This window comes from Schistocerca serialis, chromosome 4 (assembly GCF_023864345.2).
Source record: "Schistocerca serialis cubense isolate TAMUIC-IGC-003099 chromosome 4, iqSchSeri2.2, whole genome shotgun sequence".
In the NCBI taxonomy this organism is placed as follows: Eukaryota; Metazoa; Arthropoda; class Insecta; order Orthoptera; family Acrididae; genus Schistocerca; species Schistocerca serialis.
The window spans coordinates 188854652-188876571 of NC_064641.1; the positions used below are offsets into that span (position 1 = coordinate 188854652).

The 21920-nt window shown below is 38.7% G+C and overlaps 1 protein-coding gene across 5 annotated transcripts in view; it reads left to right on the forward strand.

Annotated features, from left to right (window-relative positions):
• The window catches only part of LOC126473246 (transcription elongation factor, mitochondrial), a 116775-nt gene that overhangs the window by 13900 nt on the left and 80955 nt on the right, over positions 1 to 21920 (forward strand). For 2 of the 5 annotated variants that reach the window (XM_050100167.1, XM_050100165.1), the window contains exons 2-3: positions 1804 to 1930; positions 2433 to 2649. In XM_050100167.1, coding sequence (XP_049956124.1) covers positions 1804 to 1930; positions 2433 to 2649 — 344 coding nt within the window. Of the gene's footprint in view, positions 1 to 1799; positions 1931 to 2416; positions 2650 to 21920 lie in introns of all 5 variants that reach the window. The other 3 variants (XM_050100166.1, XM_050100168.1, XM_050100169.1) reach the window with 3 other exon arrangements.

The following is a 21920-nucleotide window of genomic DNA, read 5'->3' on the forward strand; positions in this document are numbered from 1 at the left end:
GGAATATCATCCCTCTTTGCTCTATCATGCTCATGTAGCCTGTAAGCAGGCAAATAATCTTTCACATGGGAACTGAAAGAAGGAAAGCTAGTGAGGGAAGTACTCCAGTGCCAACCAAATGAAAATATTTTAAAATTCCGGGTTGCGTCTGTTGCACAACCCATCCTCTATCTTTAAAACTCACCATTGGTGTACAACCAGAGTTTGAAGATGAATGAATCTAAAATAACACAGAAGCACAAGTCACTGAAGAAACAACACTGTTTTAATAGACAATTATGGTTCTAGTGGCTCTGAGCACTATGGGACGCAACATCTGAGGTCATCAGAGACAATTATGACCAGTGCATGCACGAGAGCCATTAACAAGGTACTGTATTGCAAAAAGAAACATTTGCTTGAAACAGTATATGTTAATATATACAGTACTTGCAAAATTATATACCCCTAAATAGAAGTTCCTCTGTTGTCTTATGACCTTCCTTTCTTTGACACCAAAGTGCAGTTTGATAATATTTAGTTAATTTGTTGTTGGAGAAGCTCACAGTTGAAAAGTAAAGTATGTGCTTATAACATTATAGGGACAGAATGGATGGCCAGGACTTATCATCAAGAGGTGAAATTTCAGTACTACCTAAAGATCAATTTGAAAGTAATTATTAGTACCTTCCTCTGAGAGAAAAGAGGAATTGGAGGGGGGGGGGGGGTAAAGATAGTAAAAGAGAGGCAGGTCACTCAGAAACCAGGATGTGAGGTCGAGGGTAAACAAAACTGAAGAAGGAGGAGCCATAGGGAATAGGCGGTTATCTATTTATAGATTCTCTGTGATTTCACTAAACTAAATAGGATGGTTCCTTTGAGAGGGCTTGGCCAGTTTCCTTCGCCCCATCCTTCCCCAATCTGAGCTTCTGATCTGTCTCAACAAAACATTGAACCCTAATTTTATTTCCTTTTATAGCCTGCAAAATAAGCTTCAGCTCACATGTTTAGGGCATTACAGTGGAAAATTCTCCAAGGGATTACACTCTGTTCTCAATAAAAGCCAAACACAATTGAGACATGGATCTAAGAGACTGCTAAAACTTTAAATGATGTGCCTATTTGTAACAAGTAGTGGTCCTTTCGCATACAGATTGCCCAATTCCTGTAGATGGGGAAATCTTCAGTCACTTTGAGTGATTGCTTGTCTTCCCTCATAATACTTTCCTCTTCTGACAGTTATGCTTGATCTTCAGACTCCAGTGTATACGCAGTTTATGGTGTGACTAGTACTGTTTTAACTTGTTTGTTTTATGAACTTTAAATGTATATACTTATTTTTTTTGAGTTCCTATGTCTGAAAGATTTTGTCTGGCGAACATGAGAAAATGAGAGATGAGAAGTACAAGTGAAAAGTGATGTAAGTCAAGAAGGGTCTGGAAAACCAAGAGAGATGTACTTTATATATTTAGTCTGGATTATAAGTAATTTTTGCACATATATCATGAACATAGATTATTTGCTTCTCTTGCAGCTTCTATAACTTGTTTACATATTGCCCTAAATCTTCATTTTCTGTGACAAAGGGATTGGCAATCACGAAATAAATTTTATAATTTTGTTATAGTTTTATGTAGTTTGGTGATCGACATGCATCTGTAAGATTGTAAGTTACAAATTCATTCAGGACACGTCAAATTTCATGAGATGAATGGCTTCACTTAAGTAAAATGATCAGAATTGTTTCTCAAGTGCTATAATGGAAAGTGGCTATGTGCAACAGTTACGTGAATCTTCATGTATTTATTTATTTGCCATAGGTAGTCACCCACCGGACATTGTGTACTGTAGCAGAATCACATTATGTAAATGGTACCATGCAGTACAGTTCTGATGAACAGCAAAAAATTCTGGAGAAAGTGAACAGTTGCTCTCATGAGGAGCTTGCAAGGTATGTAATGAGTTACTGAACATGAAAGAATAATTTACACACACACAGTGCTGCCCCAGAGCAGAAGTTATGGAAACTCTGAAATTTGTGTCATCATTTGCTTTCATGTCTAGAATCTGTTTTAATTATATATTTCAACTGCAACTATAAGAGGAATAGCAATTAACAAAAAAAAATTTCTGTTTTGAAACATGAGGAGAAGCAGATTTTCTAGTGTTCTTGTTGCATCTGTCAAAAGATAATTCTTTGGTTATATTAATTACTTCTTGAATTTTTGAATGCGCTTCATGACAATGTCAGCTTAATTCATATTTTTTAGTTTTTATCATATAATATTGGTACACAAATAGTCATAAAGAGAGCATGAGATGAGTTAATTTATCAATGCTGTTATCAATATTATTATAGTTAATATTTTATTTAATTTTTTCTTGTCAGTATTGTGTTCTAGCAAACAAGAGCATTATAATATCTCTTTCTTTAAAGTATTTATTTCTGGCAGGTATAGAATAAGTCCTACAAGATTGGCACGATTGTCAAATCATCGCCAGAAATTTGGCTCCTTTGCAAATCTTGATGATGTTCTTAAAGCAAGTGGTATGACACCTGAAACTCTTGACAGATTTTGCAATAGTGTTCTGTGTCCATCAACTACTGAAAGGTCACATGGAGTTAGAGTACAGCTGATCAAGCCGAACCTCACCAACTCTGCCAGAGATGTATGTGCTTTGTTCCAAGAAAGGTTTGTTTTACTTTTAGAACTAATAGTCATTAAGATACAGAAAGTAAATGCTGACTAGTTCTGCTACTTAATAACATTGACAGTGTACAGAATGGAAAATATTAAAAATTCTACTTACCTGATTTGCAATAGTGTCATGTGATTATTAAGTGTAATAATAATACATTAAAGATAAGTTTTAATTGTATGGAATCTGTATCTTCCAGACATCCATATACTGGGTTCCTGTGGTGTCCTTAACTTGTGACAGTCACATTTTAAATTAGATTCTTCTGATTTTCATCCAATTCCTCATTTGAGATCCCGATCTCATGGAAACGTCATCTCCACAAGTATATAATGAGATGGATTCTTACAATGCTGCTGAAGGCAGCAATTAGCTCCTAGGTAAAATGTTGCCTGTCTGTTAGTGGTCAAGAAAAACCTAGAACCTAGATTTTGTAGGCCTAGAGAAAGTGCATCTTTTTAGAAGTCAGTGGAACGTCGTGCATGAGAACTCACACTATGATTTGTCTCCAGATGTGTGTTTGGACCATGTGGTTGCTTTATCGGAACCACAAAGTACGCTGTTCAAAAGATTTTGGGGAATGCGTGTATCAACGTCTGGTACATTAAATATATTTTTAAACAGATGTTACTGTGGTCTTATTGTGTGGCTTGAGATCTTCACTTTCAATGTAGCAACAATTAAAATCATTCACCATCTATTGACAGTGTTATGCATTACAGTGTCAGGTGACCCCTCAGAAGGAAGTCAGCACTGGTTTCCCAATGTTTTATAGTGAGGTACACAGATAGTAGTTGTCATTTGTGGATGTGGTACTCAACAAAGCACATGCAGTGCAACATTATAATGCAGTGCAAGTAGCAAGGACAATCTGTTTGATCCAAAAAGGATAGACTCTCAGTCATGTTGCTGCAGATGCCAATGCCTCTCCATGTGACATCCACAGGTTGTTGACACTCTGCAGGGAGATATATCAGTACACGAGGCAAGTTGGAAAAAGCCACTAATGCATTACAGTGCTACGTTAGAGCGATTTCTGGCAATTCCTGCATTGCAGCAACATATGGATACTGCCAGAGCACTGAGAGATTATTTCAGAAGTGCCGTGGAGCCACTGTGTCTAATGAGATTGTAATGCACAGGTTACAAGAAAGGACCTTACAACCCAGACATTATGTTTGAGTATCTCACTTGACAAGACATCATCGTGCAACCGTCCTTCAGTTTTTCCACTCCCGTTTCAACTGGCAATTTCATCATAGGTGAAACATGTTACTCACAGAAAAGTCCAGATATCCCCTGACATGAGATGATGGCCATGTTCATACGCGAGGCCCCATTGAGAGCGGTACCCGCCAAATGTTGTTTAGGAGATTAACAGATTTCCAAGGTTATGAGGAGGTCTCAATGTTGACAGCCATATGAATCTTGTCATTGTCCATGGTCGCCTTATTGTTAAGTAGTACATTGAATAGATCTTGTTTACCATGTAGTGGCTGCTGCATATGGTGGTGACCTTGAATCCCTTCCAGTGCCAGGACCCATGTGGCAGGTGTCAGCAAAGTTGTCTTACTACGTCTGGACGTTGAAATAATGGAATGGCCTATGGTGAGTCCTGGCCTAAACCCTATGGAGCAAGTGTGGGAATACTTGACAGAAGTGTTTGTGGTTGTTCTGCTCCACCACAGATACACCAAGAATTCTCATGGGCTCTCATTGAAGAAAGGAATCAGATACCACAGGATTACCTCTGTAAACCTGTAGGGAGCATGCCACATAGGTGTTGGACAATGATAAATGCTCACAGAAGGCATGCACGTTATTGAACCTCTCAAAGTCCAATGAAAAGTGCCCAAGATGATGGGATGAATGAATGTTTCTACTCTGCTTTTGACACCTGTCAGACATTTCAGTTCTTCTTCTGTAAATGACCAAGGATGTAATAATGTTTTGTTGTGTACTGTATTTTTGAAAGATAAAGTATAATTTGGTGACATACCAAGTCCTCAATTATTGCTCAATGGAATATGGCAGATGCCCAAAGTGATGTTCCCACAATTATTTTGAGCAGTATATTTTACCATATTTCACAATGATTTGTGTGTTCTGACTCTACACAACAGAATATAGTTTAAATAAGTGCAATCTATATTAGTAATAACAATAATAATGACATTAACTACACATATATATGTTATAAAACATTAATCTTCATCAAATGTGCACTCTGAATTCAGGATGCCAGTAATCATTGCACTTTTCCAATTAATCAAATTGCGTTTTCTGATGACTTCAGTGTCAGCAAAACTGCAAACTTTGACTTAACTACATCTCTTTTCTGCAAGCTACTGTTTAGTGCATGTTGATAGGTACATTATACTTTTATTTGCCACTCCATTTCTTCCTCAATAGAGCATGGTCAGAATTAGCTATGTAATATTGTACTTTTGTTTCAAAGACTCCATATAGGCTTCTTTGACACCTCCATTAACAAACTGAATTCCTTCAGTGTTTACATGTAATGTAACTCGGTGAGATGTACAAGAACATCATGTGTAGAACATTGTGAATTAATTCTGTAAATATTAGCAGTTCCAGTTTACTGTACTGAAGTCACATATCTTGGCACTCTTGTGACAAATGATCAGGGAAGAGTATTATAGTCAAATGTTCTATGTTTTTTATTTTATATTTTCTGGCATGTTCGACACCCACAAGAATCATCATTTGCAGATCTATGGGATGAAAACTGAATCTAATCTAATCTAATTTAATTTAGAAGCTTTTATTGTAATCTCCTCAAACACATGGAAGGATCATTCAGTACGATTATGCGTATGTCCGCTTAGGTCACCAAGCACTGTGTCCAAAGACACAGCTCCTGGCACTAGTTCGTGTGGAAAAACACCTGCACCAAATGTAAGGACTACCCTGGACAACCACGGTCTCATTTGTCAACACGCTGATATTTACAGCAAGCTTTCCAGGGTATCTGTTGACAATGACCCTATACCACAAGGTTTTCTCTTAGATTGTGGTTGGACTTTGTGGTCACCTACCAGCAACATTTATCTCACCCACAGATTTGCCTATCTGCCTAATGCCGGACTGTTTTCACTTACTGCTCAACTGACCATTGTGTTTTTAGTGAACAAACTGATTGCTTACAGGGCACCAAGAGCATTGTTCATATCCAAGTGTTTCTCAAACGTACAATGATGCCCTCCGTTAATGACATGTGTATTACTCAAGAAACATTCACAGTACTCTATTGACTGTAAGGTGCCTACCTCCAGAAGTTTTTTCTTTGTGTATTTACAGAAGAATCAAAAACTATTACTTTCTGTGGGCTAAAGCATAGGTCAGGACCAGTGCCAGTCAAGATGCTGTTTCTCTACTGCTCACCTGTTGATTTAATGGTAAATAAGCTATACTTAATAAAATGTGTGTCGTTGAAAAAAAAAAGACTTAAAACAGTTTTCTATGTTGTCCTCTTCACATATGCTCTACACTTTCCCAGAATTCTTTCAAAGATATGAAGCTTTCTATTTGTCATCCCCACAACATATTTTCTTTTGTTTACCTCCCCTTATGTTGCTTTGCAGTTTCACTCTCAGGTATTTAGTCGGTTTACTGTGTAGAGTGCAGACACTGACACTGTACTTGGGAACTACCTGGCTTTTTTACTTGTCCAAATTACCTTGCACGCTATCATATTAGATTATCCTTATGCGTATTTAAGGCAAGCTGCCTTCCATGAACAATTTAGTGTACAGCCTTTTTAATTCCCTTACATTTAATCAATGAGGACATTTTTCTCTGCACTGCTGTTTATTAGCAAAGTGTATGACTGCTGATCAGAGTATAGGTCTGGTGTTTTTAGCTGTTACATTTTCCTGAGCACTCCTTGTGTTACCTTGGTTCTTTGAGTGCATAAGCTGTCAAAGATATGATCGGTCTGTCAGACATTTGTATATCTGTGAAGATATTGTGTTCCCTCACATCTATCGGTCACTATTTTGGTACACTGTGTGACGTCTGTTGAAAATATAACAACATGAAATCTACCTATTAACTTGTGGCCAAAACATTCAGAATTTCATATGCGAAAAGTGAAAGCTGTTTTTTTTTCAAGTGTGTGATGCTTCTAAACCTTTGCTGATTTATGAAGAAAGGCTTCTCTTTTTAGGAACATGGTTGTATTTGAGCCCATAATGTATTTTAGGATCCTGTAACAGATGTGTTATGATGTTGTTGTTGTCGTCTAGAGTCGACCTTGTGAAAGTCTGTTCATCTCTGCGTGCCTACTATAACCTACATGCACTTCAACCTGCTTCCATTACTTTCTTTTGTACTTTTTCAGCTCCAACATTTTTTTTTTTTTCATTCACGGATGTAATTTTCTTTCCTCTTAGTTGTGGTAGCCCTTTGTTTTCTCAGTTATGAAACTCGGGATCTCCAGTTCTCCTCTTTAATCTCTTTTTTCCAGAATCTGTTAGCACTGGCACTCTCACTTTTCTCAAATAAGCCATCCATCATGAAACTTCTAAAATAAATGGCACATATGAAACAAGTAGCTTAACTGTCTTTAATTGAGGTATATGAGGAATATAAGGAAACATTTAATATTTTCATATGTTAATCCCAATCATCTAATTGCTTTGTGACAGGAGTATAACATTCTAAAAAGGATAAAATCACATGATAATCCAAAAAGTATATTTCTCCGTGTTGGTACTGTTTGGGCCAGATTTCCCTGCCACATAACAAATACTTTCAGAAAAGGCTTCTTAACATTTAAAAAGGTAGGAAAAAGCTAGTTGCTCGTTACTGTAAAAAAGATAAAGAAGACACTTCAAGTTGCAGACAGGCATGATTAAAAGACACTCACATATAGCCTTTGGCCACATCTTTCATCCGTAAATACACACACACACACACACACACACACACACACACACTGCAAAGTGCTCTACCAGTGATGCATTGTGGAAGGACAGAGTGTGATAGCTGCTGAGAATCAACAAAGCATTTACCTTGAGTGTGTAGCTCAAAGCCTACAGATTTGAGCCTAAAAACTGTGAACAAAACATTCAGCTTCAGCATTCGATTGAGGGTAGAATGAAGTTGTTCGCACATCTTGAATGCCAGTTTGTTGGCGAAATACTTAAAATTCCAGTGAGAAAAACTGTGGACTAATTGTTGGAAACAATTGTTTCTGGAAGCCTTCTAAACAAAGTACATAAGTGAGTGCTTTTATAGTGCTAGTACTTGTTGTCAAATTCATTGGAGTGTCAGATGGGTATGTACTGTATGCATTGACAATAATTAGCTGCTGTGTGGTTCAGAAAAAAGCAGCAAAATCAATGTCGATGTGGTGCCAACTACCATCAGGTTGAGGCCAATTGAAACATTCTTGGCATGGCACTGCCTGGTTGTCAGCACATGCATAGCAGCAGGCAGTTATCTGTACACTCTGCATATTGATCGTGAGCCACATACAATGCTGATGTGCTAGCTACTTAGTTATAATGATTATTCAATGCCTTTATATAAAAGGTTCAGAACATTTTGCTGAAATGATGTGGAAATCATGACTCATGTTTGTTCATTAAGAGTATCCAATAACATTACACCCTTCTGAAGAGAAATACTGTCTTGTTGAGCATGGTGCTTGATTTTGGACTTCGAGGGCATTCTGTTAGAATGTAGTACTCGAGCAATTGCAGTGACTGATCCTGTCCAGTGCCTTGTTTGATCCACTCACAATAAATGGGAACAGCGTACAGTGCTTGCGAATCAGATTGATCAATTTGAAGATAAGAAGTATCTGATGCATTGAATTCCATTTCACTTCCCATACGCAGCAAGAAAGAGTGTCTACATTTACATGCTGTGTTGTATTGGATAAAGAATTCATACTGGTAATTCGAAAGAAGCAATGAGCAACATTTTAGGTACTGTGCAGTATGATCAGGTGCCTCTTTCATCAGATGAAAGAGAGCAGTCAGTGGCTTATCATCGGTTGATGGAAAAAAAATTTTTGACCGTGCAGATATTGATGACATTTTGTGATGCCATGTTTGAGGCTAATTCTTCCTTTTCCAGCTGACTCAAGTTGACTTGGGCCATGTTCATCTTAGATACAAATGCTAAGGGGCATTCAGAGTGTCCAACCTACTTAGATAAAAGGTCCTTATCCAAGCTATGACACATCGACTGCAAACACTGCTGGTTTCTGCACATCATAATGAATAAGATATGGCCAATTAAGCTATTTATTTCTCAACATCTGAGAAGATTTTTCTCATTCTCCAGTCCATTGGAAAGGAACATTTTTACGCTGAAGGTAATGCAAAGGAGCAGCAGTTTGCACAGCATTGGAATAAATTTAATGTAGTTAGTTATCTTTTCATGAACAATTTGTTGTTCCCACACACTTATGGTACATCGTAATCTCCAGATGGCATCTAAATACTTAGTCAAGGGATAAGCACTATGGGCATCAATGACATGTCCCAAATATTCAGTTTCAGTATTGAAAAATGTACTGTGCCAGAGTCCTGCATCAGTTAAAACGAGGAAAAGAGATTCCAAATTTTTGAGATGCTGTCCCGGAGCTTGTCTGGACACAACAGTATCATCCAAATAATTTGAACAGTGCAGAAGTTTTGACATCACATGTTTGACAAAGAGCTGAAACAGCATGGGAGCAGATGTGCTTCTAAAGAGAGGGCGCTGGTATTGATAAGAGCTGATGTGCTTATTGGCCACTGTAAATTTCATCCAGAGGAAGCTGAAGGTAGGCATTGGTTAAAACAGTTTTGGAAAAGCTCCATAAGCTCCTTTATACGTGGAAGCAGGAAGAAATCCCTAATTATCTGAGCATTAACTATTGCTTTAAAGTCTGCACAAAGTCTGACTTTCCCTGCTTTATTTTGTAACAATAACTAGAGGAGATGCCCACTGGCTTGCAGTGATGGGTTTCAAAACACCAACTTGTTCCAATCTGTAGAGTTCAGAAACAAATTCATTAAAAGAAATGGTGTGAAGTACCGGATTGGCATGGTGAAACTTTGTTCGGACACCTTCCTAGAGTGTAATGTCCACATGGAAATTCTTTACATATCCCAATGTGCCACTAGATGTCCACATTTTTCAAACAATTGTTGAATGCTGGCAGGAGAAACTTAAGAATCGATAGCATGCACAATGTCTTAGTTATCAGAACCAAATCAAATGTATCCATGCCAAAAGTATCGTACTAGAGTAGGATAGAACTTTATATTTTGCCTGAAAAGGGCATGTCCCAAGCAGATACTTTTGCTGTTGTAGACTGTGATGTGTAGACTTGATTTCTGTAGCTTAGGCTGTCCCAATTGCTTGTTAAGTATTCTGATTAATTAGTGCAATTGAAGTACCAATGTCTAATTAAAATGCTAAAGTGTGATTGCAAATCTGTAAAGAGATGGACAGTTTGCAATTATTCCTCTGAATGTGATTGTTAGTTTTGACTTTCAGCAGGCTGGCTTCATCTGATGTGTGAGTGATGAACCATTTTGCTGGTCATCTATTGGAGGAGAGCTGATTTGAAAAAGCAAATTTAGCATTCTGCAGCTTTGCAATTCCTGCACTCAAGTCACTGATTCACATGAGTATTGTCAGGAGGAGCTGTTGTGAAATCTGGATGTGAGATCATATTGATTTCCATTTCTTCAATTTTAAGTTTGTATTGAACACAGTTTACATCATGATTCTTTTGCAGGCACACTACTCGTGTGTGTGTCCTGACTTGTGGCAGTGCCGGTATTCTGGTTGTTGGAGGAACAGTGCTTGCAGACATGAGTTACATAACACCTCAGACACAATTTTGGAGCTCGTGAATTTGCTGGGAAACCAGCTGAATGCTTCGTCTGCCTAAGCTGCTGCTTGCAAGTGATGTCAACATGAGCCGTGCAGGTCCTGACCCACTTAGAAATATCCAGTCAGTGTTGCAATAATAACAGACATTTTAAAGTCTAGTGTCACACTTCCTGAGATTCAATCATCTTAAGTACATCCGTGAAACCAGGATTGTGAGGCACTAAAATCTCAGCCCGTATTCTACTATCAGCCAGGCTCATAATAATTGCATCTCAAAGCATTTCATCTTGAAATGAGGGTCCACAAATGCAGTTAAATGTACAATTCCTCATCATGCCCATGAGTTCAACAATCCATTCCTTTTAAATGTGGTTACCACGATGATGAGTACGAAAAAGTATGAAACGAGCAGGAGCTACATGAATCTGAGACTCAAAAAAGTCATAATGTTTCCTCATAACTTCCTCATAGGGTAGGGTTCGGAATTCTGTTACGCAGACATTTTCAATATAAACACACTATTTCAGCTTCTACCCATGAAAGAAAAAGAGAGCCTCATGAGTCACCTGAGATTGTAAAATGTTGCTCCATTTGCAACGTGTTTTCTGTCCAGTCCTCTTGTTTTGCATTGAATGAACAGAAGGTAGGAGGCAGTATCTGGCTGATGGAGTTGTGTGCTTCAATCTTTGGCTGCTACATTTGTTGTACACCCAGGAGTCTGGCAATGCTGGACAGTAACTTTTCTTTTTGAAACCAGCCACATGCTGTGCACTTTGTATTTTGTATTTGTTGGCTCTGAAACTGAAGAATGCCAGAGAGGGGAATGCTCTGCCAGAGAGGGGATGGCTCTCCTGTATTTGACATTTCACACAAAAAAGTACACACACTTCAGTATAATATAAGAAATTTCAGTTATTTTGTTGACACCAACATGTAGCCAAACTCGTCGCCAGAAATGTCTGTTGTGTCCATAGTTGAACAAGGTTGTTTCGAACATTACAAACATTACTAAATGAATAAACAACAAATTTACTTACACTATGTATTATAGGATAAAGAATTAAATACTGTGCATGTATTTTGATTACAGTGGAACCGCGTTTAACAAGCACCTCCTATAATGTGCAATTCGCGTAACAAGCAAAACAAATTGTAAAAAAAAAAAATGATTCACTTAACCAGTGATGTTTTGCATAACGAGTGATGACGATTTAGTTTGATGACACCAGCCACTCATGTGCATGGGGGATATATTCAACAATATGAACACCTTTCATTGTCAGCAGCGGCATATGAACATTGTCTTTAATACGTACTACAGTTTGGGTTTATCGCTCTTTCTGCTACTGTCTTAGTGCAGCTTGTGACCACACATTTTTCTGAACTTGTGTTCACACAGTGTTTTTTTGTGTGCAAGTTTTAATAACCTTCGTAGCAATGGCCCCAAAGGTAAAGCCACAAGAAGACAAGCATAAGAGAAAGAAAATGACCTTAGAAATGAAATGTAAAATCATTGAAAAACGCAAACATGGTGTGAGCGTTGCTGATTTAGTATGCACATGCTATCGGTCTACATCAACTACTTGCTCCATGCTCAAGAACGAGGTCAAGATTAAGGAGATGGGTGCTTCAAAGGGAGTGAAAAGAGTATCTACACAATGGTTTTGTATTCTGGATGATGTCAAAAGGTTGCTCCTTATATGGATATATGAAAAACAATTGCCAGGTGACACAATTAATGAGAAAATCATTTGTGAAAATGCGAGAATGATTTTCACTGGCCTGATTAAGAAGATGCTAGGATCAACAGTGGCCAAAGAAGTGTTTAAGGGAAGCCCTGGGTGGTCCGAGAAGTTTAGGAGAAGAACCGGTATCTACAGCATGGTGAAGCAGTCAGGTCAGACACAAAGGTGGCAGAGAACTTCATCAGCAACTTCAAGATGCTCGTGGATCCTGAGGGTTATCTGTTGCAACAGGTTTTTAATTGTGATGAGATGGTTCTATTCTGTAAAAAGATTCTAATGCTTTGGATGACATAAAGTGATGAAGTATGTTTGTAAACTCCCACTTCTTTAACGATACGACTTACTTGAAATTGTCAGACGACTTTCCGTGCTGGTTAACTTGCTTCTGCAACCTCCTTTTCTCTTCTTCTACGAACTATATTTGCTAGGAACAGGAATTTCTCAAGACTCTTTCTACTTATAAAATAAGCAGACGTATGCAGTTTCTTTTGCTTCACTTAACGATGTGTATTTAAACATCAAAATTTTACAAATCTCATTCTCCACATAAACAAACACTGTCAAGTAAGTATCCTCACATATCCAAAGGTCAGAAACAAAGTTCATTTACACGTAAGAGAAAGTTGGCTTAAAACCCAAGTCCATTCTTATCCTGAATCTGAATACACGTCTTATCCTCTCCAAGTCCTTGACGAGCATCCATCTACAATGTTTCAACTGTTCTTTTTTGCACTACAATAGTCAAAGTTATAAAACAGCGTAGAATAATACAGAACTTCCTTGAGTCTGCCGTGTTCTTTCACTTAACTTCCATGGCGCAACCGGCAAACACTTGTCAGTGCCGTTCGACCGGTGTGTCTACAGTCTTCTTATACACACTTCGGACCTGCACACACAGACAGGCGACGTGTAGTAGATAGGCTCTCTCACACTTATATTTAAAATATCGTGTGTTTGAGATGGTCAAAGGCTGAGTGGTTGTAGAATTTATGTAGAAATTCTCGAAACACTACATATCACCCTCCTCAGATCGAACACACAATATTTTATACATAATCATCATTTACATTAATATCACACCTAATAACAATTCTCCTTTTAACTGATATCAAGACCTGAGTATTCATTAGTGATCCAGTAGTATTTAGGAAACATGAGACTTTATTTTTATTTTCAGTCATAAACTACAGGTGTTTGTGACACTTGAGTAATCTATTTTCTGTTTTTCAACTTTAATGCTATCTTTCCTAAGTATGTATTACTTCTAATATTTTATGTTGTTTGGAGGAACTCTGGGCAGCATGAAAGTGTTCCTTTTGAAACTTGTAAATTTACATATCACGTAATAATGCTCGGTGTGTATAGAATTCAAACTTACCATAATGTTGTTATTGTTGTGGTCTTCAGTCCTGAGACTGGTTTGATGCAGCTCTCCATGCTACTCTATCCTGTGCAAGCCTCTTCATCTCCCAGTACCTACTGCAACCTACATCCTTCTGAATCTGCTTAGTGTATTCATCTCTTGGTCTCCCTCTACGATTTTTACCCTCCACACTGCCCTCCAATACTAAATTGGTGATCCCTTGATGCTTCAGAACATGTCCTACCAACCGATCCCTTCTTCTGGTCAAGTTGTGCCACAAACTTCTCTTCTCCCCAATCCTATTCAATACTTCCTCATTAGTTATGTGATCTACCCATCTAATCTTCAGCATTCTTCTGTAGCACCACATTTCGAAAGCTTCTATTCTCTTCTTTTCCAAACTATTTATCGTCCATGTTTCACTTCCATACATGGCTACACTCCATACAAATACTTTCAGAAATGACTTCCTGACACTTAAATCTATACTCGATGTTAACAAATTTCTCTTCTTCAGAAACGCATTCCTTGCCATTGCCAGTCTACATTTTATATCCTCTCTACTTTGACCATCATCAGTTATTTTGCTCCTCAAATAGCAAAACTCCTTTACTACTTTAAGTGTCTCATTTCCTAATCTAATTCCCTCAGCATCACCCAACTTAATTCGACTACATTCCATTATCCTCGTTTTACTTTTGTTGATGTTCATCTTATATCCTCCTTTCAAGACACTGTCCATTCCATTCAACTGCTCTTCCAAGTCCTTTGCTGTCTCTGGCAGAATTACAATGTCATCGGCGAACCTCAAAGTTTTTATTTCTTCTCCATGGATTTTAATACCTACTCCGAATTTTTCTTTTGTTTCCCTTACTGCTTGCTCAATATACAGATTGAATAACATCGGGGAGAGGCTACAACCCTGTCTTACTCCCTTCCCAACCACTGCTTCCCTTTCATGTCCCTTGACTCTTATAACTGCCATCTGGTTTTTGTACAAATTGTAAATAGCCTTTCGCTCCCTGTATTTTACCCCTGCCACCTTTAGAATTTGAGAGTAGTCCAGTCAACATTGTCAAAAGCTTTCTCTAAGTCTACAAATACTAGAAACGTAGGTTTGCGTTTCCTTAATCTTTCTTCTAAGATAAGTCGTAAGGTCAGTATTGCCTCACGCATTCCAGTGTTTCTACAGAATCCAAACTGATCTTCCCCGAGGTCAGCTTCTACTAGTTTTTCCATTTGTCTGCAAAGAATTCGTGTTAGCATTTTGCAGCTGTGGCTTATTAAACTGATTGTTCGGTAATTTTCACATCTGTCAACACCTGCTTTCTTTGGGATTGGAATTATCATATTCTTCTTGAAGTCTGAGGGTATTTCGCCTGTTTCATACATCTTGATCACCAGATGGTAGAGTTTTGTCGGGACTGGCTCTCCCAAGGCTGTCAGTAGTTCCAATGGAATGTTGTCTACTCCCGGGGCCTTGTTTCGACTCAGGTCTTTCAGTGCTCTGTCAAACTCTTCACGCAGTATCGTATCTCCCATTTCATCTTCATCCACATCCTCTTCCATTTCCATAATATTGTCCTCAAGTACATCGCTCTTGTATAGACCCTCTATATACTCCTTCCACCTTTCTGCTTTCCCTTCTTTGCTTAGAACTGGGTTTCCATCTGAGCTCTTGATATTCATACAAATGGCTCTCTTTTCTCCAAAGGTCTCTCTAATTTTCCTGTAGGCAGTATCTGTCTTACTCCTAGTGAGATAAGCCTCTACATCCTTACATTTGTCCTCTAGCCATCGCTGCTTAGCCATTTTGCACTTCCTGTCGACCTCATTTTTGAGACGTTTGTATTCCTTTTTGTCTGCTTCATTTACTACATTTTTATATTTTCTCCTTTCATCAATTAAATTCAATATTTCTTCTGTTACCCAAGGATTTCTACTAGCCCTTGTCTTTTTACCTACTTGATCCTCTGCTGCCTTCACTACTTCATCCCTCAAAGCTACCCATTCTTCTTCTACTGTATTTCTTTCCCCCATTCCTGTCAATTGTTCCCTTATGCTCTCCCTGAAACTCTGTACAACCTCTGGTTCTTTCAGTTTATCCAGGTCCCATCTCCTTAAATTCCCACCTTTTTCCAGTTTCTTCAGTTTTAATCTACAGGTCATAACCAATAGATTGTGGTCAGAGTCCACATCTGCCCCTGGAAATGTCTTACAATTTAAAATCTGGTTCCTAAATCTCTGTCTTACCATTATATAATCTATCTGATACCTTTTAGTATCTCCAGGGTTCTTCCATGTATACAACCTTCTTTCATGATTCTTAAACCAAGTGTTAGCTATGATTATGTTGTGCTCTGTGCAAAATTCTACCAGGCGGCTTCCTCTTTCATTTCTTAGCCCCAATCCATATTCACCTACTACGTTTCCTTCTCTCCCTTTTCCTACACTCGAATTCCAGTCACCCATGACTATTAAATTTTCGTCTCCCTTCACTATCTGAATAATTTCTTTTATTTCATCATACATTTCTTCAATTTCTTCGTCATCTGCAGAGCTAGTTGGCATATAAACTTGTACTACTGTAGTAGGTGTGGGCTTCGTATCTATCTTGGCCACAATAATGCGTTCACTATGCTGTTTGCAGTAGCTTACCCGCATTCCTATTTTCCTATTCATTATTAAACCTACTCCTGCATTACCCCTATTTGATTTGGTGTTTATAACCCTGTAGTCACCTGACCAGAAGTCTTGTTCCTCCTGCCACTGAACTTCACTAATTCCCACTATATCTAACTTTAACCTCTCCATTTCCCTTTTTAAATTTTCTAACCTACCTGCCCAATTAAGGGATCTGACATTCCACGCTCTGATACGTAGAACACCAGTTTTCTTTCTCCTGATAACGACATCCTCTTGAGTAGTCCCCGCCCGGAGATCCGAATGGGGGACTATTTTACCTCCGGAATATTTTACCCAAGAGGACACCGTCATCATTTAATCATACAGTAAAGCTGCATGCCCTCGGGAAAAATTACGGCTGTAGTTTCCCCTTGCTTTCAGCCGTTCACAGTACCAGCACAGCAAGGACGTTTTGGTTATTGTTACAAGGCCAGATCAGTCAATCATCCAGACTGTTGCCCTTGCAACTACTGAAAAGGCTGCTGCCCCTCTTCAGGAACCACACGTTTGTCTGGCCTCTCAACAGATACCCCTCCATTGTGGTTGCACCTACAGTACGGCTATCTGTATCGCTGAGGCACACAAGCCTCCCCACTATCGGCAAGGTCCATGGTTCATAGGGGGGACTTACCAGAATAATCTCTGTAAAATGTGTGAGTTCTGTCACGATGCTGTCCTTTTCCCATAGGATCAGTACCTACACCTAGCCTGTGGATTGACCATATGAGTGCACCTCCTCTCTCTATTCTGGTAAGTACGCACCTTTATACAACATCCCTATTCATTAGGCTACAGGTCGTCCTATCTCCCTTTATATTCAGTAAATGCCAGGTACACCCCTCTTATTCTTTCTGAGTAGGCCTCATGGTTCATTACCCCCAGTATACATTCCTATGTATACTGTAATAAAATATTTTCTGGTAAAGATAAAAAATCTATTCTACACTTCCCATTTGCTTCTTAATACTTCATCTAATCCCTGGAGTCCTCCTCTACTTTTCAACTCCTATACACTTAATAGATTCCATGTCTATATAGTGTTCAGTAGGTAATATATTTACATACACTATTCAAGTCCCACTATCCTACACCTCCTCAGTTTATCGGAATATTTGCTACACTGACTTTCCTTAAATAAATATCATGAGTACTTCAATCTTGCTTGCATTCTCTTTCATTATTCATGCCTCCTTCTTATGTATACTCCCTTGATGTGAAGTCATCACAGTTTGTGTGTGTGTGTGTGTGTGTGTGTGTGTGTGTGTGTGTGTGTGTGTGTGTGGTATATATGCGATATGGAATCATCATATAGGCGATGTAAAACTGTCCTAATAAAAAACGATGTATGCATATTTCTCGATGTACACATATCTTTCCCCCTACAACACTTGGTGGTTCTCACATCTTTCTAATCTGTTACCTCATTGTTTGTGTATCCATCTGTCTTTGTGTGTATGTAGATGTGTGTTCATGTAGTCTGATTCTTTGGCCTTCTTATCGAAGATAAGATGTAGATTATTGGAAACCAGAAAGGACTTCTGCGATAGAAGTAGATGAGTATGGAATGAGGGAAAAAATAGATAGGTCCTCAGATGAGAAGTAAGAAAGGAAATAAACAGAAATGGTTGCTAAGATTGAAGAAGAGAAAGAAGACAGCCCCAAAGACAGGAAACCATTCCCACCCCCACCCCCCCTCCCCCCTTCCCCAGGATCCCTACCTCACAGATAATTGAGTGAGACACCGGAGGAGGTTTGGTGTTACATCGTCTCCTACAGAACAGACATTACCACCTTAACCCTTGAGGTGCCAGAAGGAAATCTTAGCAACCCTTTGGAAACGGCACGTGATGAAGAATCAGGCACACTTATTTGTGAAAGGTGTGGTGTGTGTTTCGTGTTAGTCCTGATTTATGTGTTTTCGTAAACCATGCTTTTTATCCACAATACCCACCTATTTCAAAACTGATACAAACCCTCCCATCTACAGCACATCTCATAAAAGGTATAAAATATTCTATACAAAGTCAAAAATATTTATACTATGTTATCACAGTTGTTTAATTAGTCATCCAATGTTATATGTTTTGCTAACTTAATATTTCCTTCAGTTCACTAAGAAAACTATGTGTCAAGAAATATAAACTGGAACTCTGGCTCGATTATGGTGGTACATCTGTCAAAGAATAACATATGTGTCCTAAGGCCAGTTCAGCGAGGACAGAAACCTCGCGTAGAGCGAAAGGGCAAAAGCTGGCTTAACTATATTACATTCAGTATGAGAATAGTATTCACATGACTTCAGAAATTATTTGACAAAGAAAGGGATCACTAGGCAGCCTTCACGAAAACCATTGTTAAGATCATTTTAATGTCACCTCATATCATCACGATATACAAAATTGATAACGTTTGTTTCACCCAGACCTCTACAGACAGGTTTGCAAAGAAACTGGTGAAGAGATTACATACTAAGATCATTCCAAGCAAAAATATGACCTAACTATACATGGAGACTGCACCGGTCGAAACCGGTGGAGATAAGAGCTGACCAGGTGCACCTGATATATCTTGTCCCAAGGCTGTGCCAAATGATGGAGATCGGAGACAACATGTGTGCTAATTTCTGCCTCATGCTGCAGCCGAGCAAAGTTGGGGCAAGTCTGGGTTGTGGACAGGTAGGTGCGAATGCACTGTGCAAATTCATACCTCCTGCATGCTCTTGCAGGGTACATAAGAGTAGTACCAGAAGCACTTAAGCAGATGCTTCTGTAGTTCCACAAGAGATTACATAGGGAGTTAGAGGTTGTTAGTAGTCTAACTGACTGGAACAAGGAAATCTCTTACCAGGAGCAATTTTGGATGACGTAATCACAAATTCTTGCTGGTATGGTTTTTTTCCAGTGCGTCTAAGTGGGGAATGTTAGAATACTTCAAGAATTTGGGGGAATTCGGTGCAGGAAAATTATTACAGAAGAAACACCGAAAACAACTCGGGACCTGATGGTCATCACTCCGCCCGTTAACATCTCTGGGGGATATGTACAACTTTACATCTTTTAGATTGTACTTTCCCTTTTCTGATCTAGTTGTAGGATCTACTAAAAATAATGTCTTGGGATGGATTGCCGTTATTACTCGGTTTGGTCCTTCATATTTTTGGAAAAATTTTCATGTTTCTTTCTTCAGGGCAGAGCTTTGAAGATGTTGTTTTGCAAGAACTAGGTCATCGGCCTTGTACTCAGATTCAAGAGCCTTTTCATTATGTTTACTTACTCTTTGTTGTGCTTTTTCAATTAAATTCTTAGAAACTATTTCCTGATTCAGTTTGTAATTGACAATAGGTTGTTTGGGCCAATCAAAACATTTTGTTTGTGCCAATTAAAACATTTAATCAGAGGTTCTCATACAAAGGGATTGCCTATTACTTCTAATGATGTCAGCCCAGTCGATAAATGTGGTAATTCATTTAGAATAAGTTCAAAGTCTTCAATTTTTGTTGCTCATAAAGTATGTTTTTCATGGCAGTAGGTACAGCATAGTTTTCCAATCTCCTTTATTACTCTTTCACACGGATTCGAGGATGGGTCATAGTTGGATATTAAAACTTGACAAATACCTTCCCACGCCAGAAGTTCTTTAAAATCGTTACTCACGAATTGCAGTCCATTATCGGTGAGAAACTGTTTTGGTTTACCTACTTCCAGAAAGTATTGTTGCAAACAGTGTATAACTGTCTGCGTATTGGCTCTTTTGATTGGATATAGTTTAACATATTTTGACCAACACTCTATGATGACCAAAATGTATGACATCCCTCCCTTTCCTTTTGGAACTGGTCCAAAAAAAAATCTGCTGCTGTGAGATTGTGCAATGACTTAGGAATAATCGGATACATTTTGTACTTCTTTTGAGTGTTATTCTCTTTCACTTCTAGGCAAATTTCACACATTCTTATCAAAGATGCTACCTTATGCCCTAGCTTCTTAAAACAATAAAATTTATTCATATGGGCTATACACTTCTTTATTCCAAAGAGTCCATATCCTGTATGAACATACCACACAGATGCGTCTTCCATTACCTTTTGAATGCGTAAGCGCCACTGTTGCGATGTTTTGCAGTCTCTCCAAAACAAATTATGACCTATAATTTTCCATTTTTCTACTTGATTAGGAGGTAAGGAATATCGGATACTCATAGAAAACATTTCTGTAAAACAGGGATCATGATGGATATTTTCCGTTATTCTTTGTGCCATCTCTTGTATCCTGATGTCTGGATATCCTACTGACATAAAATTAATTGCAAAAATAATGCTGGGTCCTTCCATATGTTTTAATTCTTCCTTCCTATTGGTAGCCTAGACAAAGCATCTGGTGCAATATTCTCGGAACCTTTTACATATTGTATTCGAATATCATATTCCTGTAGGAACAGCATCCATCACATTAACTGACTGTGCAACAATTAACTACTCATTAGAAAGGATAGAGCTTGATGATTGGTATAAACATGGATTTCTGACCCCATATTAGTGTTTAAAATTTCTGAACACTCCATACAATTGCCAATAGGCAATAGTTCTTTTTCGATAGCTGTATAATTTAATTCATGCTTATTTAGATTACAGTTGGCAAAAGCTATGCTTCAGTACTCTACATTATTTAGATCCCACTCGCCTTGGAACAGTTCTGCAGCAGTACGTAATCAGATGCATCTGTTGACAATTTCAATGGTTTCCCCGTAACTGGATGATCTAATATAGGTGATGCAACAAGCGCTCTTTTGACGTTTTCAAACGTATCATTTGCCTCTTGGTCCCAAATCCATGGTACACTGGCCTCTGGACCTGATAGGATACCAGTTCGATTTTACACAGAGTACGCGAAGGAACTTGCCCCCCTTCTTGCAGCGGTGTACCGTAGGTCTCTAGAAGAGTGTAGCATTCCAAAGGATTGGAAAAGGGCACAGGTCATCCCGGTTTTCAAGAAGGGACGTCGAACAGATGTGCAGAACTATAGACCTATATCTCTAACGTCGATCAGTTGTAGAATTTTGGAACACACATTGTGTTCGAGTATAATGACTTTTCTGGAGACTAGAAATCTACTCTGGAGGAATCAGCATGGGTTTCGAAAAAGACGGTCATGTGAAACCCAGCTCACGCTATTCGTCCACGAGACTCAGAGGGCCATAGACACGGGTTCACAGGTAGATGCTGTGTTTCTTAACTTCTGCAAGGCGTTCGATACAGTTCCCCACAGTCGTTTAATGAACAAAGTAAGAGCATATGGACTATCAGACCAATTGTGTGATTGGATTGAGGAGTTCCTAGATAACAGAACGCAGCATGTCATTCTCAATGGAGAGAAGTCTTCCGAAGTAAGAGTGATTTCAGGTGTGCCGCAGGGGAGTGTCATAGGACCATTGCTATTCACAATATATATAAATGACCTGGTGGATGACATCAGAAGTTCACTGAGGCTTTTTGCAGATGAAGCTGTGGTGTATCGAGAGGTTGTAACAATGGAAAATTGTACTGAAATGCAGGAGGATCTGCAGCGAATTGACGCATGGTGCAGGGA